The 21,031-nt window shown below is 36.5% G+C and overlaps 3 protein-coding genes across 12 annotated transcripts in view; all 3 read right to left on the reverse strand.

Moving 5' to 3' along the window:
* The window catches only part of cacna1ab (calcium channel, voltage-dependent, P/Q type, alpha 1A subunit, b), a 128,548-nt gene extending 118,577 nt beyond the window's left edge, over positions 1 to 9,971 (reverse strand). For 4 of the 10 annotated variants that reach the window (XM_082155093.1, XM_082155094.1, XM_082155097.1 and 1 more), the window contains exons 1-2: positions 9,620 to 9,970; positions 6,190 to 6,579 (exon numbers count right to left, since the gene is read on the reverse strand). In XM_082155093.1, the coding sequence (XP_082011219.1) occupies positions 6,190 to 6,575 (386 nt within the window). In that variant the 5' untranslated portion in view covers positions 6,576 to 6,579; positions 9,620 to 9,970. Of the gene's footprint in view, positions 1 to 6,189; positions 6,580 to 9,619 lie in introns of all 10 variants that reach the window. The other 6 variants (XM_082155101.1, XM_082155099.1, XM_082155098.1 and 3 more) reach the window with 3 other exon arrangements.
* Positions 9,972 to 11,066: 1,095 nt separating this feature from the next.
* On the reverse strand, positions 11,067 to 12,537 carry wdr83os (WD repeat domain 83 opposite strand). The gene is made up of 4 exons (XM_082156325.1): positions 12,389 to 12,537; positions 11,801 to 11,906; positions 11,553 to 11,650; positions 11,067 to 11,399 (listed from the first exon to the last, which is right to left on the reverse strand). The coding sequence occupies exons 1-4, from the start codon at positions 12,436 to 12,438 to the stop codon at positions 11,333 to 11,335; spliced, it is 321 nt and encodes a 106-aa protein (XP_082012451.1). The 5' UTR covers positions 12,439 to 12,537; the 3' UTR covers positions 11,067 to 11,332.
* Positions 12,538 to 12,865: 328 nt separating this feature from the next.
* Positions 12,866 to 20,025, reverse strand: slc22a7a (solute carrier family 22 member 7a). Its single transcript, XM_082156610.1, has 11 exons — positions 19,929 to 20,025; positions 19,453 to 19,872; positions 18,578 to 18,681; positions 17,979 to 18,133; positions 16,459 to 16,627; positions 16,080 to 16,197; positions 15,862 to 15,971; positions 15,546 to 15,760; positions 15,332 to 15,440; positions 13,345 to 13,551; positions 12,866 to 13,188 (listed from the first exon to the last, which is right to left on the reverse strand). Exons 2-11 carry the CDS (start codon positions 19,852 to 19,854, stop codon positions 13,107 to 13,109), a joined length of 1,671 nt encoding a protein of 556 aa, XP_082012736.1. The 5' UTR covers positions 19,855 to 19,872; positions 19,929 to 20,025; the 3' UTR covers positions 12,866 to 13,106.
* Between the last annotated feature and the right edge of the window lie 1,006 nt (positions 20,026 to 21,031).

Below are 21,031 nucleotides of genomic sequence, written 5' to 3' on the forward strand. Positions count from 1 at the left end.
CATTCATGAATAACAAGAGATACACAGAAAGACACACAAACATAGGTAGAATTTGATCTGTTTTCACAACTGAGTCCACTTTCATGAACTACAAAAGATGAACTACACAAGAATATATTTTGAAGAATGTTCCTGAACTGGTTTGTATGCAGCCCCTAAAATAACATGGTGATGGGGAAAAAAATGTGATATGGGAGAAAAAATATATACTTCAATGTTTTTGCGTTCGATCGCAAAAGTTTGGAGTTCCCTGAGAAACTGTGCATTTGCTCACAAAACATTCGATATGTATGAAGGAAGACGTATGACTATTTTTGTGAACTTTATAACAGTTTTTTTTATATTGTTATTCTTTACTCCCTACCAGATTATGACTCTCCTGTTTCTGCCTACCACGCCGGAAAAGGATTTAATACATTTCTTTAAGCACCAAAATTTCTCTCTCACAAGCACACACAACAAGCTCACCTCTGAGATCTCACACAGGAAGACAGTATGGCACAAATGCATAATTGAGATGCAGGAGGTGCAGTCTCAGGCTGGGAGAACACTGTGGTTTGACAGGATCCCAGGCTCAATAAATTCTGCCTAAAAACCAGACAGTGAGCTGGTTTACGACACAGATGCCTAAATTGAAGTAATGCATTTGCGCACTATTTGGATCCAGCCAAGAAATTATGTAGAGTAATGAATTTAATGCAGAGACATAGTTGCATGAAAACTGCTGAGGTGTATTTGAAAGTTCAATAACAACAAGAAACCCGTAAGGAATTACGATTTCGCAACCACACCAGAAAGCGATCAATATACACACACGCACACAGACATTGGAGAAACTGGGTCCTAAGGGACGCCTCTGTCTGGAACAGGTCTGCCACGCTTGGCAATCAGCTAGATTGATGCAAGATAAAAAGAAGATAAGAGAAGAAAGTTGTAAAGGGGGACCAAAGGAAAAAGAAAGAAGGGATGGAGGGCAAGATGAAGGTTTAGTTAGACTGCAAGAGAAGGGAAATTGGAAATAACCTAAGAAAAACAAACAACAGCTCAGTGTTTAAGAGGACACTCATTCTGCTCTCATTGGTCTTAATGCTCAATCTGTCTCCCGTTTCACTCCTCCTCTTGATTACTTCATATTTCATTCTTTTACTTTCCATTTCATAATTTCCTTAGGTGATGTTCATCTATTGATCCATCCATCCTCTCACATGGACTAAATATAGGCTGCAATGTTTCTTTGTTCTTTCTCATACTGTTTATCAAGGTGGAAACTTTTCATTGACTTCTATTGTTTTTATATATATGAAGATAATGATATTTTCTATACTCTTTGCCTAACTCTTCCAGAAACCATGTACTTCCTCTTCCTTGTACATACATTTGTTCTGCCCTTACTAGCCGGTCTTAAAAAATACTGCATTTAATTGTTTATAAATAAAAAATAGATAACATAAAATCTGATTGCTATCATAAAACGAGCCTTAAATCTTGCTCTGCATATCATCTTTTCTGTGAACTGTGCATGAAAATCAACTGTCAATCTATTTTTTCCCCCACAACTATGATTCACAGGTTTATGCTGCCTCTGCGAATTAAAAAGCTTTTTTTTTTTTTTTTTTGTGAAAGTTTTGTGATATAGATAATATAAGGCTCTTCAAATGCGACTTCACAAAAAAAAATATTTTTGCCCAGCCAAGCACAAAAGTGTTTTTTCATGAATAAAGCACAAAAAAACTTGATGTTACATCTCCTATGTTTCATCTTATGGCCGGTATCCAGCTGTGAATCTCATGTTCTCTTTGTACGATAACTTCTCCTATTATTTAATTTAATTTAAATTGATTTATTCTGTTCTTTCTCAACATTTAGCTCAAATCTACAAGTGCTATGCAAAAGCAAAAAAAAATTCAAATTTTAAGGGAACTGCATCTACGTATGCATGCATCCACTAAAAATCACATTGATTGGTTACATTAAAAAAATATATGTTTGCAAATGCCACTTGGTTTGATATTTTGTCATCTAATGCAATGACATTCAAACATTTTAACGGATCTCTCACCACATTAACATGTCGCACAAGAAAAACAACCATTCAAAAGGATGGGGGTCAGTACAATTATTCATTGTCATTTTTTTTTTATTAAGGAAATTAATAATTCTATTCACCAAGGATGCAATTCAAAAGTGAGAGTAAAGACACTGATTATTTGACAAATAGTTTCTTTGAACTTTCATCAAAGAATTCTGAAAAAATCTGCATATGAGAATAATAATAATAATAATAATAATAATTCATTACATTTAAAGCACTTTACATAGAAGGGGGAATCTCCTCAACCCCCACCAATGTGCAGCATCCACTTGGATGATGCGACGGCAGCCATATTGCGCCAGAACGCCCACCACACACCAGCTTACTGGTGGAGAGGAGACAGTGTTGAAGCCAATCAGTGTATGGGGATGATTAGGAGGCCATGATGGACAGAGGCCACAGGGCAAATTTGGCCAGGATGCCGGGGTTACACCCCTACTCTTTCGAAAGACATCCTGGGATTTTTAATGACCACAGAGAGTCAGGACCTCGGTTTAACGTCTCATCCGAAGGACGGTGCTCTTTGACAGTATAGTGTCCCCGTCACTACACTGGGGTGTTAGGACCCACACAGACCACAGGGTGAGCACCCCCTGCTGGCCTCACTAACACCTCTTCCAGCAGCAACCTGGTTTTCTCAGGAGGTCTCCCATCCAGGTACTAACCAGGCTCAGCCCTGCTTAGCTTCAGTGGGCAACCAGTCTTGGGCTACAGGGTGACATGGCTGCCGACTATGATTTATGATTTATCAGAATGATTTCTGAAGGATCATGTGACACTGAAGACTGGAGTAATGATGCTGAAGATTCAGCTTTGTAAGCACAGGAATACATTTTAAAGTATATAAACATAGAAAACAGTTATTTTAAATTGAAATACTGTTTCATAATATTACTGTTTCTTTACTGTCTATTTAATCAACTTTTTGCAGCCTTGGTGAGCATATGAGGCTTCTTTTTTATATTTCTAACCCCAAACTTTTGAGCCTTAATGTATTAAAGTAAATGTGCAACTCAGTAAATAGTGCAGATATCGTTATTGTACAGTTAATAATTATGCCACAAAAACATCGCAAAAATGTTCTCATATAGGCTGAGGAAAAGAATGATCATAAAATCCATAACATTTTGCCAAGGTCCACTCGATTGGAATTTTATTCCCTCGCCACTGGTATAAATCAACATGGAAACTATTTGCAGAGGCTAATCAGGAAGTCTCTACATTTGCATCTGTTGGCATCCTCTCAGTCTTTGGGAAAAGGACTGCAGCTGCCAAGATCATTCTAGATGACATTTAATCATCAAGCACCCTCACAACTGTAACATGATATTCCACAAATCATCCCAGTTTCTCTGTCTTAAATCAACGCTTTAATTCATTGCGGCCTTGGAAATGCTAAAACGCCAATTTTATGGTTGCTAAAAATAGCACAGCCACCCTATTTATGTGGCTTAGGTCTGTCTTGCCAACAGAAACTGTGGAAGCGTCCGCACAAAAGCTGCCCTCTTGTCACACTGCCGGCTGATCTGTCCATACTTGCTGCCAAGTGTCTCTGTATAAGACTCTGTGTGTGTGTGTGTGTGTGTGTGTGTGTGTGTGTGTGTGTGTGTGTGTGTGTGTGTGTGTGTGTGTGTGTGTGTGTGTGTGTGTGTGTGTGTGTGTGTGTGTGTGTGTGTGTGTGTGTGTGTGTGTGTGTGTGTGTGTGTGTGTGTGTGTACAGTCTATATGTAAAATACTCAAAAGCCTGAGGCTCATGTGTTTTGATTTTCAGGCTTTCATTCTAAACCTAGACCACTGAAATATGAAGTGAAGCAATCTACAGCACAGATAAGGGGGAGGTATGTGGGACACAGATGAAGGTATGGAGAAGAGATGCAATACACAGCTAAGCAACAGCTAAGTGTTTTTTTTATTCTATTTAAGAGGATGTTTTAATATAGCACTGCTCTAATTGAGAGCGTGTGAGAGACATACCCCGTGTTTATGGAAAACACTGAGCACAAGGCAGTGGCTAAAGAGAAAGAGTGGGAAAGATAGAAAGAAACAGAGTCTAATGTATGTTTTTACCTTGAGAGAATATGAGGAAAAGGTTTCTAATTTCAGGTCTCAACAGTAAGAATAACCTACTGTCCCAGGGACAATGTGAGTGTTTCAGGGCAGTTTACGAAACCATCCTAGTATATGGTATCTTACTTTTTTTATATTATTATTATAATATTTATTAATTATATAATTAATAAAAGTAGTATTTTTATACCACTAAAATAGTTTCCAGGCTGACATAATGTTCTTCAGCATAATTTGGAAATGATCCAAAGAGCTTGTGATTCAATGGACATCTGACCATCTCCACAAAAGAGTTAACATGGTCAATATCACAAATAGACTTGAATATGAAGATTTTCAATGTCTGCAACATATGTGTGTTTGCATAGCTGGAATGAGTTTAGTGGTGTATCTTATACATGTGAGTGTTTGTTTGTGCATTTCTCTACCACTCTGCTGTGTGACAGACTCCCTGGGCCCATATTTAATTACAGCCAGAGACAAGAAAAGGAAAGTGAGAGAGAGAAGAGAGTGAGGGGAAATGAGTGAAATGAGGTGAGATTGCATTTTCTGTCAGTAACCTGTTATCTCACGTCTCCCCGCTGCTACGGCTGCCAGAATGAGTGGGTGAGCAATGAGAGTGGAAGCCTCCACACCCCTAAAGCGCAACAGAAATCGTGACTGGATTTCACTGCCACTCTGTGTTCATTTTTAAGTAGTCCCACCGTGACGCAAAACACAGAAACAAAGTCATACTCTTCTACACACCAGAGACCTGCAGCCGATGACACAAGTTTTTGTGCTAACAACGTCAAGGTAAAAAGAACATGTTCTTTCTAACATAGCAAAATGATATCCCCCTATTCCCAGAAACAACTATAAATATGTAATTTATAGCAATTCATTCTCACCATGAGTTAGAAATTGGATCTCGAAAAACATGGCCGTCATCGGCCAATGAAGTTTGAGCACCTATTAGACAATGTTAACGGAAGCCGATCGGAACGAAACTCGATGGGCATGTTCGACTCATGGCCCAAGAGGTCTGTAAGAATTTTGAAAGAAATCGGCCACTAGTTGGCGCTAACGAGTTTTACGGCTCTGTAATCACGTAGATCTCCTCCTCATTTTAAACACACACATATATATATAAATATATGTGGCACTATTAGCACCAAACAGAATAGCAAAAATCATATATATAATTTTTGCTATTCTGTTTGGTGCTACAGTGCCACAGAAATACATCATCTTGACGGGCTGTCAGGCTCCAATTATGAGACTGACAAGTTTATGAGAAGCATGTTTCCACTAATCACAACAAAAGAATGTAAACAGGCTTTCACTTCACTACTACAAAAACATATTTGCCAAACATACCTTCACCACAGCTGTTTTGCCTTATTTAATGCTTCCATCTTGGTCTGAGTTTGTTCTCTTTCCTTTGCAGATTTCTGTTTCCCCTAGAGCTCAAGGTTTCCATATTCACTAACTGCTGTCAGGCACAACCACACACAGGGTCCAAATGAAGTAGGGACCATCACTATGTCCATCAATGTGTCCATCACTGTGGCTCTAACATAAACATCCTCTCCACACACACACACCTTCATGACCTGCCCTTTATTCTCAGAGATATGATAGGAGATGAATGAGTGACAGTCTGAGAAGACATGCTCCCTGATAGCTTTAGAGGAGGCATGGAAACAAACTAGGTCTAACCAAAACGTTCCAACTCTGGTTTATAAAATAATAATAATAATAAAGATGAATGGTGTGTGGGTGTATTTCGCCATCGAAATGTGGACCATTGTTGACATTTCACATGAAACAAGGTTATACTGTTGCTAATTTCAATTCATAGGACTAGCATTGACATTAAACTACTTGTGCAAAATTACAGTAAACTTAAATGTCATCAGATGACTAAACATGCCAAAACACAAGATTGGTGCTTTTTGATGGACTTTTTTCTAGTACACTTTAAACTAACAAACAAAGTCATCAAACCCAAGACATTTAAAAAAAGTAACATATTATTTAATACTCACTCCCATTGTTTTCGTCGGGCTTGTGGAGTGCTCTGCAATTTGTGGGACTGGTGGGCTTTGATGACATCACGGTGGTCCACTAGGCCCCCTCTCCTTCTGACAGGAGGAACCAGAGAATCACTGGGCATCAAAGAGTAAAGTGTCCCATCCATCACCACGGTTTCCCCTCCATTCGTTTTGCTATAGTCAAAGGAGTCAACTTGGCATGCTTCATCACTCATGTCATACACAGTATGATAGTAGGTGGGGTTGGCACAAACACTGCTCCCGCTGGTAGGAGGATGACAGCGCAGTTTGTGGCCCTGTGGCTGCACTCTCCCACCCTTCCGCAAGGACGGCGCTCTCTCCATGATGACTGAGCTGTCTGCATACATGGGAGACAGCATGGCTCTATGGGGAAAAAAGTAGAGAGGTGAAGGTGGCTGCATCCGAAATCGCATACTTCCCTACTATATAGTAGGGGGAAAATAGTATGTGATAAAATAAGTATGTCTGAATTCACAGTACTCATAAAATAGTAGACAAAAGTACCCGGATGACCAACTACATCCGGCGAGATTCTGAAGTGTGCATACGATGGACACTTTACTATCCCATGAGGCCGCGGGAGAGGATTTATGAATGGCAGTGAAGCGACGTAACTGATGCTGGTCACATGATAATGACAACATGGCGAATGTAGAACATCCAGATTACATTCATACTACACACACACTCATACTATATAGAACATACTTTTTTAGTGGTCGTAAAGTAATTACTTATTCAAAATTAGTACCTACTCAAGAGAGTATGCAGGTTCGGACATAGGCTGTATTGGGAGAAATTATTTTGGTGTGATTTTTTTTCTTTTGTCATTGTTGTTTTCAAGACTATGGATATTTAAGTGAAATTCAAAGAAAAATATCTTTTATCTTTTATGATGAGTATAATGTGTGATTATATCAGTAAAATCAGTAAAATGATTTATCCATAAACGTAAATGAGCATAAAATCTATCCTTCCATTGATTTATAATGCATACTATGCTATTCATTTATGAAGCTGTTGATATAATACCCTGTTTGTATAATAATAATAATAATAATTATTATTATTATTATAGTATTTGTATTGCTATTATAAAAAAAATTGTAATAGCATTTTTCTATTTTTCTTATTGGAAAATATGTAGCCTATGTTGCGATGTTGTTCATAATGCTTCAAATAAAAAAATACTGGAAAATTGAAAATTTTTAAATTTGTATTTTATACATTTACTAATTATATCGGGAGAACTATACTCATAAATGTAAATGAGGTTAAAATATATAATTTGATTGATTTCTTATTGCACTTTATAATTTTTTGTTGAAAAATGTTGTAATGGTGTTCATGATGCTATAAATAATAGTAATAATACTGACAGCAACCGAAAAAAGAAGAAGGACAGTGAAGGGGAAAATAGGTGACATGTTATCAAAAGGGAAAGGGAAGCAAAGGGAAGAAAAAAGCACCAAGGGAGGTTAATTAAAAAAAAGGCTGCACAGATGTTTAGAAAAAATTGGAATAGACCAACGTCAGGTGAAAATAAATGATGCACTCCAGTACTACAATATGCTGACGGTGTTTGAAGAATTTGTCCACTGTGACACGGGAGGTGGAATAAAGTAATTTAAAGTGACACATACACACTCAACACTTTCAATAACACACACATGCATAAGAAAACAATTGCAGAGCTATAGACGGGTGTTTATGCTTTTGGGATTTCTGGGGCTCTTTGAGATGCAGCAACACGGGCCAATAACACCTCTACACTTCTGTTTCCGAAAGCAAGGCATTGAAAAGGTGTCAAATGCTGTAGTGACCTTCCCTAAAGTACATAGATAAAAAGAAAGGCACAGATGGAGTAAAGCACGGGAAAAGATAAGCACAGTCCAAACTGTGAATGGAATACATTCACACTACACTCCTTATTGAGGCTGTGCTCTTTGTTGACAGGCGGGATTTGCTGTCAGACTGTGATTAGGAGGGACACAGCTTGTCTCAATGATCAGACACTAAAGATGGAACTAACTAAATCTGCCTCTTTATTTTTGGCCAATGGAGAGCAAAGACATTGCAATTAGCATGCCAGTTCCAACAGGGAATATATTTAGTGAGGTGAAGGAGAACCAGAAGACATCCTGAAAGGCCTTCACACATTTTAAGGTCCCTTCCTGGAGGCTGACAGCATTGTGACATTCATGTTTTTGTATTTTTAGTTAGGAACACATCTCGTCCTCATTTAAAGGGTGTGATGCATTGGCTGCTTCCTGGACAAGACAAAAGAATCATTCTTTGCTTTGTTTGCTGAAGCGACAACACCATAAATCTCACTATAATGGCGAGGTAAAGCATAAACATATCCACAAAAGGTTGTAAGATCCAATTTTGGATGATTTCATTTTCATCATTGTGTGTTACAGCAAGTGGCTGTTGGTGTGGGTTGGTTCTCCATTGCACCAGCCCACAGACAGCCTCACCGTTGTGTGGGTGTGTATGAATACATGCAATTATTTACAAAGTTCTCCAAAACCACAAAAACTTAGCCTACCCATAAAAATAATGGCCATGAGAATCCCTACTCAAAGATGTCAAGTATCAAACTCCGGAATACTTTTACTGGATTGAACTAGATTTTTTAACTCTCCAGTAGGCTATATCATGCAATTTATATGGCTGCAAATGAAAAATTAATTGTACTGTTATCAGAAATGGTTGATGAAATTCAGACTCAGCCAATTCTGCAGCTGACATGTATTGTTTAGGACAAAGGAAAATGTTTGAACATGCAATAAAATGATTTGCTGCATTTAGTACCCTTCAGAGCATAGATAATATGCTACCTACTGAGTGAACACTGGCTGAAAGCCATCACACAACAGCAAAAGGCTGGCAGCAGAACATCTAACAAATACAAAAGTCCTGTGTTAAGTCCAAAAATTCACAGCTGTGATACCATGGTATACTGAATATATAAGGTAGTAAAATCGTAGTACATTGATATAGTCCAAGGTATTTCCCTTGTACTCCAAGGTAGTTCAAAGATAGTATTACCATGGCAAATGAGCAATACCATGGTATTTCATGGTACGTTTCAACCAAAGAAAGATTAAATATTCTTCTGTGATGCCCCAGATATTTCAGGTAAAGGTTTATGGTTTAGAGATAGATAGATAGATAGATAGATAGATAGATAGATAGATAGATAGATAGATAGATAGATAGATAGATAGATAATATAATTTTATATTTTACATTATATTAATTATATATTTTTTAAAGAAAATATAGGCTATATATTTTAATTATTTGTATATAGAGAAAAATATTATGTATAAACATCTTTATGTAGGCTATACAGAAAATTAAGCGATTTTGAACAGAGAAGAGACAAAACACTTACCAGAAAGGTTTGTGATTTTTCTGAGAAGATCCTGGAATCTGGACCCGTCCGGATCACCTGTAGTTTATAACTGACAAAACTAACAATAAAACTCCACAAACTGAATGGTCCGAGGTCCGTTTTCTCAGAGCAGGAGGTCATTTCCATCTTCAAGCTCGGAGCATTCTGTCTTTAAGTATTTTTCTTGGACAAAACAGATAATTTGTATTTTCTCTCGTGGTAATATTGGTATTCCTCTCAGGAGTGACAGCTCTCGAAGGCTCTCGAGAAACGACTCTACGTGGCGCGAGACCCGCATGCACTTGTACGATACGATGAGTCTCACGCTCTGTGCGCGTAACGAATACGTGACTGTAATGGCACTGAGTGTCGCGCGGACTAAAACTACGCGTTTTGATTGCTGCTGCTGCGCGATGGGTGAGAGACGGTGAGGTTGTGTAATTTTTCATTCCATCCGCAGGTTTATTATGAGATGCACAAATTATTATTCATACGGGAAATGGAAATGCGAATTTCACTAATCAGTCGTTGGGCTACGCAAAAATAAATATCCACAAACAATAAAATGTCATATAATAATTCATAATATATTATAATTATTGGGTTAATTTAACATTTTATAGATTATGAATTATCCAATAAGCTTCATCAGACGTAAGAGAGTCTGAATTGTCAGATGACGGTAAAATGCTGACTCAACGTCTTTCTCAGCTTTGACCAGTGACATAAAACATTCGTCATCAGACATTTAATAAAATTCGATACACAAAAGCTTAAATAATAAATAAATAATGTTTCTTATTATTTTAGAGTCATGCTTAATTGCTCGTGTTTTTCATGTCTAAATGTATATATATAAAAAAACAGAAATCAGAGGATAGATTTGCCATCAGAACACATATCATATAAATAAATAATTTAATATTATAATTATATAGATTATAATCTTGTAAGAAAAGGGCTCAAACCATAGTGGTTACATAGCATAATAGGTTACAGACAATTTTTTTTTCACAGATTTTTGAAGAAACTGCCCTGATGTTATAAAGACAACAATCAAAATAACAGACTATGCACATTGCTCCTCTTTATAAGAAAAATAACAATACTTCCAGAAATGCCAATTCATGAGTTGCCAGTTGTTCCTTAAATCCTCTAAGCCTGAGCAGAATCCATTTTGGACACACTGAGAGAGGAATGAATCTGGCACGTCTGTACGGTACTGTATATCTGTTTAGCAGCGGTTTCTTACAGCACACTTGGAAAAACTAAATCTAACTAAATAAAAAGCTTATTAAACTTCTGTCCACACATATAGTTGGAAGCAGCAGCAGCATGAATACATTAACATCAATCCTCAAAATCTCGCCTGCTAGTTATGCACATCAAAGTGTCCTACTTAGCACTAATTACTTGTGTATATATGAAAAATACAGCCACAAAGAAATGTCAAAACAGTCATTTATTTCTCAAAATCATTCAATCATATGAATATTTTTCACATAGTGTGGTCAGTCACATACATAAAAATCAGTGAGCACATAGACAACTTGAAAAAAGGTCAAACAGGAGCTACACTGGTCAATTTGACAGCCTCTGATTGGCCAGCTGGGCTGATGAGTGTATGTCCCTGTGTTCCAGAAGGACAGTGGGAGGATCAGCTGGTTCTCATGCCGTCCCTGCTGAGATATCTCCCTGGGTCTGGATTATTTGTTACCACGGTGGCGACATGGGCTGCGGGTTCTGCAAATACGACATCACGACTGCCGATATGGACAGCCTGAATGAATGAATACATGTTTCATTTGCCATACAATCCCAGAAGCATAACATTTGAGAAATTCTTCAGGTAGACTCCACGTTAACGTTGATCAATTAAAAAAAAAACACTGGAATTAATTATGAGAATGTCAAATGAGCATAAGCAACTCACATGAAGCTGCTCATCATTTGTTTAGTGTCTTCTGAGCTTCTTGAATTGGCGAAACTGATGAACGAACAATACACTGCAATCCATGCACACCATTTAAGCTGCCAAAATACACAAATGAAACACAATTTGACATTACATAATCATTGAGATCATTCTGCTCATGTTTTAATCACAAACAGTGAGCATTCATGACGTAAACACCAGCGTTGACTGTAAACAGGAGTTTTTGTAGATGAGAATGAGGTCACCTTGAGCATCAGGCCACACATACTGAAGATCATGCCGAGCAGGTTCATGTAATCCGGTGTAGGATCTTCCAATGTCGGGTTCGTTTCGGTATTGGGAGGCTTGTAGCTGAAAACAAACACAATATGCCTCGACTATTAATAGTCTATGCTATTAATGCTGTCTGTCATTTAATCCAGCATCGATTTCATATAAAATACACAGAACACAAACATCACATGATTCCATCAGAGATAGCCATAAAGACATACGATATCTAGGTGGACAACCCGAAATAAATGAAGGATTAACGTTAGATAATAACATAAATATGCAACGATAACGATACAATTGCTGGCAGTAATAAGCACTACTTAACATTATTGAATTAATATTTATACAATTTAACAAGTAACTTTAATAAAATGACCATTCAATTTAAAGTATATTAATAGATAAAAACCATACATCTAATTTATCTTCAGTGAAAATCTGGTTTAATCTCTACTAATCATTAGCCGAACTGCGGCTAACAGTGATGCTAACGAGAGCCAATCACACCTCTCATCACAGTAAATTAAACAATTGTTAAACACTGACATAATACTCACCGAAAGATCTTATTCGGTCGTCTTGGGTCTGCCATGTTGTTTAGGGTCATATTTTAAAATCCTAATAAAATGAAAACTTCTTTGAGGGGTTTAAGATCAGCACGTCAGCGAACAGCTGACCTGTGAAATTCTACTACGCCTGTTGTATGTAAAGCTGTATGTGGTGCACTAGCACCCCCTGCCGCTAAGGAGTGTTAATGCGTAATTGCAAGTGTGTGGAAAATTCAGATGATAGTGGTAATTTATTTGAGTCTAAAACAAATTATAGGTAAGTTATACATTTTTGTATAACTGTTAAGAAATAGTGGTAAGTGTAAGTGCCACATTTTAATCAATTCTAAATTTCACTCCATTAAAGAGGTGTATTCCATGTCTTGAATTCCATGATACAAAATGATCAAACGTTTTTAATATTTTTCATATCAAGATAAATGCACATGTACAAGAACACAAGAACCATTCAAACATTTGCACCATTACATTTTATTTATTTTCAGAAGATAAAATACAAAAAACACCTTATTTTAATAGACAGCAATTTGTTGACTTTTAAATTCAATGACATTTCATTTGTTTCTCAGTCTTGTGAAACCTCAAAGATGTTTTTTTAATCCCTTGTGCACCATAAAATGTCTTGCAGTTGATGTTATGTATTCACAGCTGTACTGTCAGGATGTTGAACTGTAAGGAGTCATTGTTCTTCTGACAGTATTTGCCTTTATGAGTCCTTCTCTCGTAAAGCCCCAGAATTCATCTCAGAGAGTTCAACGTCCCTCTCCGATTCCGTGGACACTGTGTGCCTTTAATAAATAAATAAATGTTCAATATTTCACAGTGGGATCTTATATCAAGATGCAGTATTATGGAATTTAATATTTGTTGTTGTGGTGTTTTGTGTGATTCAGCAGAAAGCAATTTTGGCATCCTTATATACTGGATATTATCTGATACTATACCTCCCCTCCTCTATATCCAGAATGTTCTCTGGAAGCTGAACGTTGGTGGTCTCAGGCAGCAGGAAGACCACACATCCGCTGAAAACTGCAGTGGCAGCAAACACTAGAGGCGGTGCAAAGCGCCACATGTCCTCTAATAATATGACCATGGGGGCGAGCGCACCTCCGATACGGGCGATAAAAGAGGTGTAGCCCAAGCCGCACTGCCTATGAAAGATCCAGAGAAGCAGAGTGAGTTGCTTCATTCCAAAGACAAGAGAATAGGATCATAAATATGGATTAAATCAGGGGTTTTCAAACTGGGGTCCAGGGACCCGCAGGGGGCCGCATGGGAGTGACAGTGAGTCCGTGGAAAAGTAAAAAATCAATAATAATTTGTAAAAAAAAAAAAAAGTAACATGAAAATAATTAAGCAAATAAATTAATTAGATAAATTAATAAATAAAAATGGGACTGAAATTAAAAAGCAGTTAGTTATTAATTTAATAAATCAGATTAAAATAAATAAATAAACATTTGATTAATGTAAAAAAATTAAACTAGAATTACATAATTAAACAAATAAATAAATAATATATTTAACAGTAGGCTACAGTATTATAGTGAGTAGAAAAAATATATTACATAATTAAACAAATAAATAAATAATATATTTAACAGAAGGGTACATTATTATAGTGAGTAGAAAATATATATATAATTTTATATAATTTTATATAATTTTAATGCTGAGCAGACTCAGAAATGAGGGAGAGCTGGACCCCCAATGTAATGCATTATTTATTTAGCTACAGAAATATACAAAGTAACTCAAAATATAAAGAAACACTGAACATTAGGAACAAACTGAAAACACGGAGTAAAGAGGAACAAAATTGAAACAGCCATCACTGGACAAAACCAGACCAAGAACATAGTGTTTGTAGTGTTTCTTTACAAAGTGACATCGCCAACTACTGGTCTGGCAGCATAATGCAGAGTTTTTATTCATTTTTGTGAATCCGTGTGAATGGGGATCGTTTTGACAATGTTGTGTCTGTCTGTACGCAAAAAACGCAAAGGAAAAACTTTCCATTTTTAGTACATCATTATCGTGTAAACGTACCCTTAAAATTTCAAAAGTTTTAGTTTTCAGCCCACCAAAATGCTGTTGATGTGTAAATGAATAGCCAAAACGCATTCAAAGCTTTCAGTTTTTGTTGAAAATGGTGACATGTAAACGGGCTCTAAATACACAAGATAACAAGGGCTGGAACAAGGAACAGGTGTGGGTAATGAGTTGCTATGGAGACGAACGAGGGAAACTATGGAAACAAACATGGTAAATATAGGAACAAACGAGGTAGCAATGAAAACTGTGTCTCATTTCGAAGGCTGCATCTTCCGGAGGTTACATTTGTCAGCCGTATATGTCATCAAGGATGTCTCATTTCAGAAAAAGTAACTATTATTATATTGACTGTTATTCCTTCTGAAGCATAAGTTGTTGTATTTTTATTATGACTTTGGGATGTAATGTTTACTTTTAAGAAATGAGACATCATTGATGACATAAGCTGCTGACAAATGCGACCTCCAGAGGACGCAGCTTTCGAAATGAGACACAGCTGAATAAAACAGGAACTCAAACAGGAATCATCACAGGAAGTCAAACAGCAGGAACAATAAAAACAAAAAATACACTTCAAAATAAGAGTCCTTAAACAAAAGACAGGGGAAATAATATATGAATTGTAAAAGAAATAATCGAACAAAACTAATTTTAGATTTATAATATTAACTTTTCAGAGTATAAATTTGGGTGTTTATAAAAAGATTGACGTCTTTAAAATTTTAGGATGGGGTCCCTCACACGAGGATGATCATATTTGGGGATCCGTGGCATATTAAAAATATGAGAAACCTTTGGCAATAACATTTTATCTAAAATAACATTTTAAATATAATTTTATCTAAAACTTTACAAGTGCTGTATTTTGTAAAATACCGGAGTACTGTAGGGTAGAGCTCAGATGTGTACAAGAAGGCAATGGTAAAGGCTGCCTCTGAGAATCCCTTCCCAATAACTGCAATTCCTGTACGCACAACAGCCAACTCTGCAGATGAAATAGCACAATTCTTCAGTAATTCATATATCCACCATCAAATATGGTAAAGAGGTCAAAGACAAAGATGCAGCATGATAAAGAATGAAGGAGTACCTGTTGGGATTATACTGTTTAGACCAATCAGAGCTCCTGCTATAATGAGAGACCACGCCTGGCCGTTTCTCCGTCCAATCAGATCCAGAGTGAAGTAGGTCCCAACCTTAGCTGGGACTTCAATGACTCCATAGACAAACTGCGTGAGATAGATGTTCAGACCAAACCCAGTGATGTTGAAGCTGATGCCATAGTAGGTAAAAGCAACTGCAAACCTGTCAATTAAAATAAAGATTGTTGTAAAAAACAAACAAAAAAACAAACAGCTATTGACTTTTTAAATCACAATGGAGAGAAAAAAAAAGTCCTCACATACCAGAAAATCCCTGACAAAAGCACAATCTTCCTCAGTTTCGGTGTCCTCACTAGATCAAGGTAGGAATGATCCTTGTCAGAGACCTCAGAAATGGTGATTTTCTTTAAGGTCTATAGTATATAGATGACAGTGAGATGTTTTATTTTGTTTTAATGAAGAGATAAAGGATGTGTTCAAAATTGGTTCTAACAAATGAAAGCTCGGCTAGGTGTGTTTACCTCAGTTTCTAGTTTATGAGTGTACTTTCCATTCATCTTAGCACACTGAGTGAGATACTTCTGCGCCTCTTCTACCCTGCCTTTGGCCAGCAGCCATCTTGCTGACTCAGGAACCCACCTTTTGAGGTGAATTGCAAAGGAGAAAAATTGTCTTGTAGTCATGACGCACATTTAGAGGCCTAAAAATTAGCATTATATTTTTGTAAAAATATAAATAAATATTTGTAATATTTATTTAAATATCTGTAATATTTGTTCATTCATAATGAATAGAAATCGGACAATATTTTCTTCCTTTTTAATTGTTTGTATTTCGAATACCACATTTTTTTCTGGTCCAATAACCCGTTATTCTTTCACTTGTAGTTCCACCACTCACCACCAGGCAATTATGCCAATAAGGCAGGGTGATGTCACTACCAGGATGAGGTGGCGCCAGTCCCTGATGAGATATGCCAGAAGAGCCAGAAGCATGTTCCCTACACTCCATCCGAGACTGATGATGGTACCCGTAAATGTGCGATGTTTAACGTCTGTCCACTCAACACCTGTAGAGTGAGCGGAGTTCATGTTAGAGTCGATGAAAACAATACTGTGAATAATCTGGTCTAAGCAACATGATACTTTCTCAACCTATTTTGCTTCCAGAAACTAATTGAAAAATACTTTTAATTAGCAAGGATGCATCAAATTGATAAAAAGTGAAAGTAAGACATTTATAATGTCGCAAAATATTTCTATTTTGAATAAAGAAATCATTCTAATGCACTAAAAAAAAAAAATGCTGAGTTATTTCAACCCATGTTTGGGTCAAATATGAACAAGTCCAAATGTTGGGTTTAAAAATGTAATACAAAATTTTAAAGGGGTGGTTGAATATGATTTCACTTTTCTAACTTTAGTTAGTGTGTAATGTTGCTGTTTGAGCATAAAAAACATCTGCAAAGTTACAGCGCTCAAAGTTCAAAGCAAAGGGAGATATTTTATTTTAAAGAAATTGCTTTTTAAGGACTACAACAAATGGCTGGTAAGGACTACACGACATTCCTCCCGGGTTAGTGACATCACGAACCCTAAAATTCACATAAACCCGCCCCCGGGAACGCGTTTTATAGATTATCATGATAGAATATGCTAATCAATGACTAGAAGATAACTACACATAAACTACATAAATTAATCAACTAACCATTCAGAAATGTTGTCTACATGTTGTCACTTCTTTTTTGAGTCTCTCCATCTTTCTGACTTTGTACATAAAAGGCTAAAAGTTTTTGAAATTTTCAGTGTATGTCTGTATAAGGTAAAAGGACACAAGCTGTTGAAGCTCCGCCCTCTGTGCCAGGAGCAGCAGCTCATTTGCATTTAAAGGAACAGACAAAAAAAACAGTGCGTTTTTGCTCACCCTCAAAAAGTGATAACTTTAACATGCTATATAAAAATATCTGTTGGGTATTTTGAGCTAAAACTTCACACACACTCTCTGGGGACATCAAAGACTTATTTTACATCTTGTGAAAAGGGCATTATACCACCCCTTTAAACCAACAGTTTTGTTTGTCCATATTTGACCCAAACATGAGTTGAAACAACTCAGCATTTTTCTTTTTTTTTAGAGTGCATGAATAAATTACATTTTAAAATATATTTAAATAGAAAAACTTTATTTGAGTTGTTATAATATGTATTTACTGCAAATAAATGCAGCCTTGGTGAGCACAAGAGACTTCTTTAAAAATGTAATCTTACCAACCCCAAACTTTGGAATGGTGGTGTATATACATTTATACATTGGACAACATGCACTGATGAATAATTCACAAGAAAGTAAATAGGATCAGTTTTGATCATGTTGACTAGAGAGATTGAAGATTAAAGAAATGATAAATTGATAGATACACAGGGCCACTGTGGTGATAGACATCCCGGTCAAGGCAAGTCCGCACAAGGTTCTTGCTATGGCGAACATCACGTAAGATGTAGAAAAAGCCTCGACAATTCCAAAAATAGCACTGACCACAAAGGACACCTGAATCATTGGCTTACGACCAAACCTGTGGAGTGATTTGAAAGACATATTTAACCACAAAGAATATTACACCATTTTATAAGAGTGAAAATCACATGGAAAATGTCTCTTGCTCTTTACACAAATAGCCTGAGGTAAGCAGTTTTAGATGTGGGTTTAACTGTGACGTTCCATGACAAATAACGAGTATCACTCAAGAAAAAACTCTATTGTGAAAGCAAAGAATGATTATGCATATGTACAAATCAGCTATGCAGAACAAATCAAGGGCAATTCATAATTTTTCAACCTCAGACATGTGAGTAAAGACACTTTATTGTAGTAAAATCATGTGACCAACTTTGAGCCAAATGAAACTCGGATATGGTCCATGGATCCGAAAAAAATGTGTAGAAAATAATTGGTCATAGAAAAAAAATTGCATGGAACAAATTATTCTAAAACATAAGATTGATAAAAAATAACATACTTGTCTGCCAACTGGCCAAACACAACAGCACCGATTGTCACTCCAATGAAGAAAAACGTGGCAAGGGCTTGGTTTAGCTTTTTGTCGTCACATACCAGGTCCCACTAGAAAAAAAGAGACAAATCACACCATGATAAAGTCCATGCAGATTTCTTATATTGTCTTTGTTGGAGAACATACGGGTGAAATAAAGTCCACGAACAGCATGAAAATGAATTAATACATTTTCATCAACATATAAAACAGAGCTGTGATTCTCAGGGGGTCTCAAGATGGCTTACAATGATTTACAATATGACAAAACATGCTTTAAAATAAGCTAGAACTGCTAAAAATCAAGTTGCAAACTGGAATCATATTTCTTATTTAAAATAATTCCCTCAACAACTCATATTTATTTAAGTCTTGGAAAACCAGGACATATGATTGAATTTTCAGTGTGGATTCTAGACCCAGAAAAGTCATGGAAATTTCTATAATGAATAGGAATTATTCTAGTTATGCCAAACTAGAAATGAACATTTGTGAGTAAAATCCCCATAATCACGAAAGTATAGACCAAAAAAATAATAAAAATACATTTAAATTCATTGGTAATAAAAAGTGTAAACCCTGATGGAAACCCTGAATTTATGGAAATGTATGGAATTATAGAATTTAATTGTTTTAACTATTAATAATTATTTTGTTCAATTATTTTAATATATTACCACTCTTAGTTTAAGTAAATGAAAAAGTATAAAAATAAGCAGCTTTGTCATTACATCAGAATTACAATATATATATTGGGGCCTTTCATAATGTTATCTTTGACAATGAGGGGCCTTTGAGTTGAAGGCCACTGAAATAGAGGAAAGTGCTTTGTATATTCTTACCTCTGTGGCGGTTGTTGAGGTGAACTGTGAGCGGTCATATGCCCATCCGTGCTGGCATGGTACCGACACATTTGATCGGTTTCCATACAGTAGGGACAGGTCACCATTAAGGTTGAAGTCCAAGGGAATAGGGTACATCTTGCAGGAGCTGTAGGAGCCATCTGCATTACGTGGGATGCCAAAAGCCAGAATCCGTGCCGATTCACTGTCCTTCTCTGTGCCACCTGTGTACCGGCCGTCCAAGTGAGGCAGGGCACAGTGGTGGGATGGCACACCTGAGATGAAGTTGTGGAGCAGGAAATGCAGTGGAAGGATGACCCGTGGGAGCCACAGGATGTATAGAACCAGAAACTGGAACTTGTTGAAGCCACCAATTTCTTGAAGGACGTCCTCAAACCTCATAGCTGAAAGTTAGATAAGCTACCAAGTAGATATGATATCCGTTTGTTTCTTTCGCGAATGCTCGTTCTACTCACCCATCAGAATCGAGATCTTCTCAATGAAATGTGCTCTTTTTCTAGAGACACACTTGGTTTGGTCTACAGTGAACGGCGAGTGGAGAGTTGTCTGAGGAGATTGAATTGAATTGCTATATGTTATCATAATACTGTTCCCTGTCACGCTTTTCAGGGCCTGAATGAGACACAAGAAGGTCTTTGTCTTGGTAAGCTCAAGAAAAAAAAAGAATCCCAGGCTTTAAAAGTTCACTATCCCTCAACTGACTAGCCGAAGAGAGGAAAACATTAGTTCCACGAAAAATGATTCTGTGGTGAAGTAAATACCACAGAAAAAACAAATGTAATTTTAGTTCAGGCAAGAATAAAAAAACAAACAAAGTAAATTCTAAATGAAATGAAAGCGTAAATATCAGCGTTATAAAATTTAGTAAAACCTATACGCAACTTTCTGATACTTGTGTTCCCATCATGCACTGGGGCATTAATAATTAATAAGGTTGCATTTTTCACTGTTTTCCAGCTATATTTACAGTTTTATCCTTGCTTTTGTTGTTAGGTTTAGTAACTTGCTCTTTTGTGATATCTGGAGTTCATTTTACTCAAAATGACACATTCATAGTCAAAAATGATCCAACGAATGTTACCGTTATTGTGGTTTGTGCACCAAATATTGAGTTTTCATGTGTTTGGCTGGATACCACATTACTTTTGTTAAGTAGATATGTTGTCCACACAATATCCACTGTACTGTTTACTTAAATATTTTAAGGAAAGTTTATACTTTAAAAGTATGGCTTAATTTAGTGTTATATTGATGGAGTTAAATGTACAAGGTAAGCTTCAACTGAGTAGAAATGATTACTCATCAAACTCTAATTGGCCAAGTTAAAGTCACTTATTTTCTTAATTATACACATTTTTTACTTAATTCCAAATATGAGTTACTTAAAAAGCTGTGTGTCAAAAATGAAGTGTGTATATATACAACGTGTAACACAAGCGAGTTGACTGACTCATCATTCGCTTTTCGTAAATCAAACATGTACCTGCAAAAACGGAAATGTTTTCAATGACTGGGAAGAACGTGGAATGTGTCACTTGTAGAAAAACAACAACATAAC

This window comes from Leuciscus leuciscus (genome assembly GCF_965113295.1).
Source record: "Leuciscus leuciscus genome assembly, chromosome: 23".
Taxonomy (NCBI): domain Eukaryota; kingdom Metazoa; phylum Chordata; class Actinopteri; order Cypriniformes; family Leuciscidae; genus Leuciscus; species Leuciscus leuciscus.